Below are 8,067 nucleotides of genomic sequence, written 5' to 3' on the forward strand. Positions count from 1 at the left end.
TTTAAGTGACTCGGTTTTCAAAATCCAGGTTGCAGTTGCACTTCTAGAGGTAGACGTGTCTGCAGAAACCTGAATACTCAACCTGCCCCAATTCATTTCTTTTTCTGCTCTTTTCCTCTTTTCTCCTCCCTCCCCCACCCCAGATGTACGACTATAGCTTAGACATGTGGAGCTTAGGCTGTATGCTGGCCAGCATGATCTTCCGAAAAGAACCTTTCTTCCATGGTCAAGACAACTATGACCAGGTGAGAAATTATGGCATAGAACAACTTGCAAAAGGAAGCTAGTTGTTGAACATGCCCCTCTCTCTTTCCACAGCTATCATGGCATGGATCAGGATATCTAGTCTTTGGTGGCAAAAGGATGTCCCTGTTTGTAAGATGTTCTTAAGGTTTCTCAAATTAGAAGTGCTTATTTTGAAAGCTTATGCTAAACCTTGCATTTCTACCTTGAGGCTGGCTGCACCATTGGGAGGCCAAAGCACTAAGTTTATAGGGTGGCTTGGGGGGTGCTTCTTCACTTGTGGATGCCTGGTTGCAGTGTTTACCTTTTGCCACTGCACAGGTGGCCAGGGAGACACCTGCAGATGTAGGACCTGACTATTGGCAGCTGTCCCAGAGTGGATGCAACAAAATGTGTGCAGAAGCCCTACTGTAGGGTCACTCTTGTTTGGACAATTAATAGAATCCCAAGAGTTGCATCTTCAAGCTTCATGGCTGTAAACTACCCTTGTGATTATTCAAATAGGAAAGGGTCAAAGGAGACCTTTCTTGCTTGTTTCTTCTTCATTTGGTAAAACTCCACTGTGGTCCCTTTTTTGCTGGCACTAAAGTATGATAAGACTAGGAGGAAAGTCATTGGCATTGGGATATGATTCTGTAGCTAACTTGTGCCCATGTGGAGGATTCTTATTAGTACAGCCAGAGCTGTGCTAGTTTTCTTCTGCCCCTGTACAAGGGACACGCACAGTTCTGAAGCAGAGGGCAAGGAGGTCCCTTGAGCTGACATTGGGCCTCTGCTAGCTTCCTGTGCTATAGGTTTGGAGTTTGCACCAAGGCCTGTTCTCTAGTGTTTCAGTGTGTGTTACCAGTTGTAAATACACTAATATTTTGAGAATGCCAATAACCATATCAGAATAAACTTTAAATATAAAAATAGTTTCCATCAACGAGGCTGAGTTCAAGAGGAGAAAAATGCAAATACAATGTGGAAATACATGAGTGTAATAACTAGAAATGTGAAACATCTTAACCAGAACTACTCTATGTTGATCAGCATTCAGCAAATAAGAATTCACATTTACCCTTTAAGCTGTCAAAAATAAAATACCTCTATCCAGCCACATATGTATGGCACAAACTCATATAATTTTATTCAAATCATTCAAGTAAAAAGGTGTTCAAGGCCTATTCAGTGTATTTTAACCTGGGGAATCTGACTCTTGCCTTAATTATTCTTATAGGTCCTATACGTTATCGTGCTTTGGCCTTTTGACATGCAACATTTGTGGAAATAAACTCCACAGATTTTGCATATAAAATGCAAAACCACAGTAACTGCTCAAAATAAGCTGGAACTTGTTTGAGAACCATCTCACTGCGATCTTCAGTACCCTCAAGTAACTTGTCTGAAAGGCTTTTTTTAAAAGTTCCAGCTTTTACATCTAATGTCCTCTTGTGCTTAAACAACATTGTGCCCTTGACATTGCAGGACTCAAGTGGACGTAGACTTGGTCCTCCTCCTGGCATAGCTCAAACACCCCTTCCACCCACAACTGTTAAAGCAGTCTTCTGTTGCTAGCCAAGGCTGAAAGGAGTTGTAGCCCAAAATGTCTGGAGGGCACCAGGTTGCCGTAGCCCAGCTAAAAGTATTGTCATACAAGTGGGTGGCTTTGAAAGGATGGCAGCTGACATGGGACATAGAAAACTGCCTTTTCTTGGTCTGTCTAGCCCAAGTCTTGTCTGCTCTGACTAGCATTAGCTTTTCAGGACAATTCTATGAGTCTTAAGTCTTTGCCTGGCCTGTTGCCTAAGATCCTTTTCAGTGGTCATGGCAGGGACAGAAACTGGGGCCTTGTCCATTCCAAGCATGTGCTGAGCTGCAGCCCGTCCACATTCCCCCTTTGGGTGGAAATAGCTTATTTTAACTAGCAAGACGACTTTGGTGATATGTCTGAGACAGAGAGAGAAGATACAAAATGGAGACACTCCTCCTGCATGCCAAAGTCGTGTACCGTCTCAAGCCTGCTTGCACAGCTGGTTCATTCAGCCACGAGGTGCCCCTTGCCTCTGCCCGGCTCCTACCCATCGCCCTTGCATTGGCAGCTCTTGAGCTAGCTTTGTCCCGGTAGAGCTGCACAGCAGGTGTAGTTTTGCTTGCTCTCCTCTTTCCAGTTCAACACATCTATTCTTTCATTTCAGTTGGTTCGCATTGCAAAGGTTCTGGGTACAGATGAATTATATGGTTATCTGAAGAAGTACCACATAGAACTGGACCCCCACTTCAATGATATCTTGGGACAGTAAGTTTACTGTGGCATGTTTGTTTCCTGGTGGTGCCCAGGGTGGGGACACTAAGCATGATGTATAGGGCCTTTTCTTCTTCCCTACTGGAAATGGATTTTTCAACCCATGGGATTTATTGTATTTTGGTAACTTTTTTTTTTTTTAAAGGGGGGGAACCCTCACAAAGCAGATTTAAAACGCACCCTGCAGGTACATTTACTTGATTAGGTTGCTGATAATGGGAAGTGAAAGCCATTGAGGGGCCAAAATGTCCCTGTGTCAAATATATGAAATGCAGTGCAGCTTCTTTCTGAGTTCCTCCACTGGATCTCTTCATTTGGAAATCTTCAGGCTTTTCTACTTTGCTTACAGGCATTCACGGAAACGTTGGGAGAACTTTATCCATAGTGAAAACAGACACCTGGTCAGTCCCGAAGTCTTGGATCTTCTGGACAAACTCCTACGATATGACCATCAACAGAGGTTGACAGCCAAAGAAGCTATGGAGCACCCCTATTTCTGTGAGTATTTTGCTGGAGCAGGAGAACTGTTCAGTTAGGCACTTGTTTATATAAAAGCTGTTCACCATTGCAAAAATGTTCGATTACATGAGCAAGGGGGAGTAATTCTAGAAAACCTTGCATATAATATTCTGCAGAAGTAGGAGAATTTTCTTGGAATTTAAGGAGGTAACCTCAATTTTGGAAAATAGAAAATATTTTAAAAGGACTCAGTGTAACTGCATTCTGAAATGTTTGTATCTCTCAAAATGAAAAAGTTCTGGGATTTCAAGTCATGCTGGGCCCTGGTAACTGCTCCCCCTTTTCTCCTACAGATCCAGTTGTGAAGGAGCAGGCCCAGCCCAGCTCCGACAGCCCTGTGCTCTCCAGTGGCCTCACAGCAGCACGATGAAGTTTGGGGGAACGACGGGTAATTCCAGAGGTTTACAAATACAAACACCCTTCAGTCACCTAGGGAAGGGATGAACCAAACCCCTGTATGCTCTGCAGCAAGCCTCGTCTTGAAGGGGGTTAGGGCTTAGCCTCCCTCTCTCTCCAGCACTTACGGCTACCCAAACTTTCTCTCTGTGTTACTGATCCAAACAGTTGTGCGAGATTTACTTGGATAAGCGGCTGTACCCCCATGGTCTGCACGACTGGCTCTGGGTTGATTCTGCAGTTTCGTACTCTACCTTTCCCAGCCTACCATTTTCTCTGTTCTTCCGTTGGGCAACATTTCAATTTCTCCCCTCCCACACACACTGGAATGTAGCATATGCACCCCATAGAGGCAAGCTCCTGTGGGGTCAGATTCTACTTAAGTCATAAGCAAATTAAAGCCTGTAAGTGGTGGGTTTCACCTCTACTCTCTCCAGGTCTCACCCTGGCCCTCATTTTCCTGTTTTTAAACCAGCAAGTCTTGGAAATGGTTTTGAGTCGGTCAAAAGTACATTCAAAGCAGGTAGCCATTGGGGAGAATCCTACTTCCTCCCCCTTCCATTCCCTCTGGGGAAGTGCCTGCCTTAGTTGGAGGAAAGGTCATTCTTTGAGACAGAAGGAGAGCTTCCTCTGGCGAGGCATGTTATTATCGCTAGAAAAGCCAACCTGGTCATTCCCATCACTGTGCAAAATTCAGAATTGTGATGATTACAGCTGCTTTGACTATGTGAAAGAGGCAAAGAGGAAGTGTTTGGGCAAGGAGACCAGTGGGGAATTTTGGAAGCCAGACACGGAGGGGCTGTTCAGAATTGGTGTGCAACAATCTGCCAAGGGTTCAGATCCCTATAAGCATTTTTACATGCCCAGCCCAGTGTTGGAATTGTTGGGGTAGAATCCTCTGCTTCGGGGGAACGGTGTGTAAGATGCTCCTTTTGTTTTTCCATTGGGTCTCGTCATGAGCCCCATAGTTCAACCCCACCTTTTGGGGGGATTATATTGTGTGATTCTGGTGACTTCATATACCTAAATCCACAAAAAAAAAATTGTCGCCATGCCGAAATGCAGATTTTTTTTTCTTTCTGTTACATTGTCAAATATTTAATTTTAAGTAAGAAGGTTAGATTGTTTCTATTTGAAGCATCTGTTTACATTCCACATCCCCATAACGACATGTTAGCATTGATATCAGGTCAGATCCATTTGTACAATTCACTGGAACCAATAAATCTCTCTGTGTACAAACTTGTGTTGTCCTCCGTCTAGTCTCTGGGAATTCCTTGGAAGGAAAGATCTGATTTGGGGGTTGAGGTACAATTTTTGGGGTATAGGAGGAAAACCCTCTTGTTAATCTCTATGCCTTAAAGCTCAGTAGCTTGAGTAGAGCCTTGGATGTGGAAGACCTGTGTTCAGGTCCCAACTCACTGGCTGGCTTTGAGTGCAGGGTTTGCTCTGCTTTGCATCCCAGTTTTGATGTCCCTCTTGGACCTTTTATTTCTGATCACTTTGTTGACCACTTTCAGAGGACGTTTATGCCGAGCAGAATCTTAAAATGATGGACTCTTCCTTGTGACCTCTAATCACTCTTCCCCTAACCATTGCTCACTTCTGTTTCACCCATACATCTTTTCTCACCTCGCTGTCCTTTCAGGAAAAAATAAAGTTTTGTTGCAATTCTGCAATTAGTTCCTTTTTAGAACATTGACTAGCGAGCTCTGGCTAAATATCAAGAAGTAAGTGCATGGATTAATATATTTTTTTTAATATTCACAACAGAGCACTCTTTACTTCAATGCAAAATGTTTAAGAAAGCAGGTCAGCATCTCCACCTTCTATTCTCTTAATTTGAATTTGTCTACGTGGTTTTCATGGCCCCCAATTTACGCTTGTTTTACTTTTAAGAAAAGCCATTGTTCAAAATGCACACAAGATGTAAGACATTCTTGCGTAATTAAATGTTAGATTGAATGTAGAATTTGGGGGTGGGTAGGCATACTGCCGATCCTTGTAGCTATGTTTAGCTGAGTTCTGTCAAAGTACCATCAAAACTTACCGAAAGATAGAATCATTTTTATTGAAGTACCTGATGCGTCTTCTCAGTTCTTTGATCTAAAGGCTTCAAACATGAATACAAAATTTACTCTGCCTTTGACAAATGGGGGTAAGGATCCACCCCACTGCCCCTTGGAGATTGTGATGGAGTCTTTTTGCACAATGTGGTGGTACTATAGCAGCAGCAGCAGCAGCAGCAGCAGCAGCAATAATAATAATAATAATAATAATAATAATAATAATAATAATAATAATGTAGCACTTTCATACGTACATGAAGCTTTTTAAACATTAACTTGTAACCCCAAACAACAACTTTGTAAGGTAGGTTATCATCATCATTATTATTATTATTATTATTATTATTATTATTATTATTATTATCCTCATATTGCAGGGTTAAGGCTGAGGAAGAGTGGCCTCCCTAAGGCCACTGTTGGAGGTGAGATTTGAATTGGGGTTGCCTGATTTTGTAGCAGAATCTATTAGCTGCTTGGCGGCCTCCCGGACACTGGCATGGGAACTGATGGCCCAGAACGAGCATGTTAGGGAGTGATGTGCTTGGCAAGCATTTCTCATTACAAACCAGGTCTGTGGCATTTCTTAATGTTGTGAGTTCAGGCATGCATATCCCAGGAGTGGTGTGGCCACGAGGACCTTCGCTTCCGATTATTGAGTTTTGTGTGCATGCTTGTTACCCCTCCTGTGGCAGCCAGCCATTTTTGGACAAGCGTGCCACTTCAGTGCTCTTATGGTATGTACTTCCCTTAGTCTGCTGAGCCAGGGAACAAGAATAAGCTTAAGTAGAACTCTGCTGGATAAGGTCAGTGGCCCATCTAGGCCAGCATCCTGTTCTCACAGTGGTCAACCAGATGCCTGTGGGAAGCCTGCAAGCAGGGAATGAGTACAACAGTACTCTTCCCTCCTGCAGTTTCTAGCAACTGGCATTCTGCAACCAGTTGCATAACATAGGAATGTAGGAAACTACCTTATACAGAACAACTGTCCATCTTGCTTGGTGTTGTCTATGCTAAGTGGAGGCAGATGCATTAGGGTGAATGGGCACTGCTTCAGCAACCTCAATCTGCCGTGGTCGTTGGCTCTGGCTCCACTTATTATTGCTGGTCTCCCTGCCTTTCACCCTAACCATCCCAGTGAGCATCAGCCACCACAGTGGCTCTCCAGGGTTTCACATATGAAGTCTTCCCCAGAGCTACCTGTAGGTCCTGGGTATTGAAAATGGGGCCTTGGGCCTGCAAAGCAGATTCTCTACCACCAAGCTATACCCCTCCCCTAAATGAGCTGCATTTGTATAGCTACTCTTCTGCATATTTCTGGTTTTGTTGGGTCATAAGGTGGGGCAGGAGCTCTCCCAGGTTAGAGTTCCAAGCAACTGAATGCTGTGTCTTTCATATCTGCTTGGCTTTGGCAGAATCTGAGCATATAAAGCCCTGTCTTCAGCCTGTGGCTGGAGGATGTAACAAGTGGGAATGGAAAATCCAGCCGAAGGAGAGATGCATTGAGGCATGCTCTGTGCTGGGGGAAGGGATTTATGTGAAAGAGAAGTCTTCTTCGCTTCATAGCCTTCCGTCTAGGTGGACTAATCTTCAGAAACAAAGATGGTGGAGGTGCTTTCTATCATGGATGCAGTGGTGGAATGCTAATCTGAACATTTATTTTCCTCTGACATTTTCCTTTCTTTTGCTTGCTGTTCCTCAAGGGCGTGGGGTGGGGTTGTTAGTGGTTTATTTTGTCCTTGTTCTATTACGTGTTTTGTATGTTTATCTTGTATTTTTATGCTGTGAACTGCCCGGAGATCTACAGATGAAGGGTGGTATACAAATTTAATAAGCAATAATAAAAGTCATCTCGTATTCAGGCTCATGACTATACCATGTCAGTGCCTTGGCACAGTTCTTGGAGAGGCATAGTTGCTTCTCAGATTGGGAGCTCCTGTCAAGGCAGGTTGGCTCCACAGTGTTGAAGCCTGCCGTGGGAATGCAGCGGTGTTTGACCCAACAGGCCTTTGGCCATAAATGTAAACCGTTGCCTCTGGCTCTTGTTCCTTGTGCTAACCATTCTGGCTACGCAGTGCCTCCAAGCTCCAGCTTTGCGTTTGATGCTTGCTTCCCGTCTCTTCCCTAGGTCTGTCTGGTGCTGTTCTCCCAATTTTCCATAAGCAGAACAAGAACCAAATCAAACGTTTTAATCTGCTTGTGTACAGAGATGGTGGTGTGCAGCTTCCAGATGTCGTCATCCGAGTGGCAGGTTACGGGAGCAAGGACTGCGGCAGTGGCAGCAGCTGATGGGATCGAACAGCATATAAAAACACAAACCTTAACTTCTGTCTTTGACTTCCTGTTGACCTCTTCCTGACCAAGAAAGCATGGGAAATGTGAAGGGTATGCGAAACCGCTGTTGGCTCAGGTGACTTCCCTGAACCCAGCCCAGTGTATGGTGTTCTGACCACCTGGCTCCTGTTTTGCGGGCTGGGGGAGGAGGGTGGGCCTGTGGCATGATGGACAGTTCTATATTAAGATAATTATATATTATTGAATAAAAGTTTTAAAAGTAAA

General features: G+C 44.1%; 1 protein-coding gene across 2 annotated transcripts in view; it reads left to right on the forward strand.

Annotated features, from left to right (window-relative positions):
• The window catches only part of CSNK2A2 (casein kinase 2 alpha 2), a 28,080-nt gene extending 20,013 nt beyond the window's left edge, over positions 1–8,067 (forward strand). Inside the window, exons 8-12 of one of the 2 annotated variants that reach the window (XM_083751384.1) lie at positions 144–245; positions 2,421–2,521; positions 2,877–3,025; positions 3,340–3,434; positions 7,637–8,067. In XM_083751384.1, coding sequence (XP_083607510.1) covers positions 144–245; positions 2,421–2,521; positions 2,877–3,025; positions 3,340–3,416 — 429 coding nt within the window. In that variant the 3' untranslated portion in view covers positions 3,417–3,434; positions 7,637–8,067. Of the gene's footprint in view, positions 1–143; positions 246–2,420; positions 2,522–2,876; positions 3,026–3,339; positions 4,685–7,636 lie in introns of those variants that run through there. The other variant, XM_083751385.1, reaches the window with a different exon arrangement.

This window comes from Podarcis gaigeae, assembly GCF_964106915.1.
Source record: "Podarcis gaigeae genome assembly, chromosome: 8".
Classification (NCBI taxonomy): domain Eukaryota; kingdom Metazoa; phylum Chordata; class Lepidosauria; order Squamata; family Lacertidae; genus Podarcis; species Podarcis gaigeae.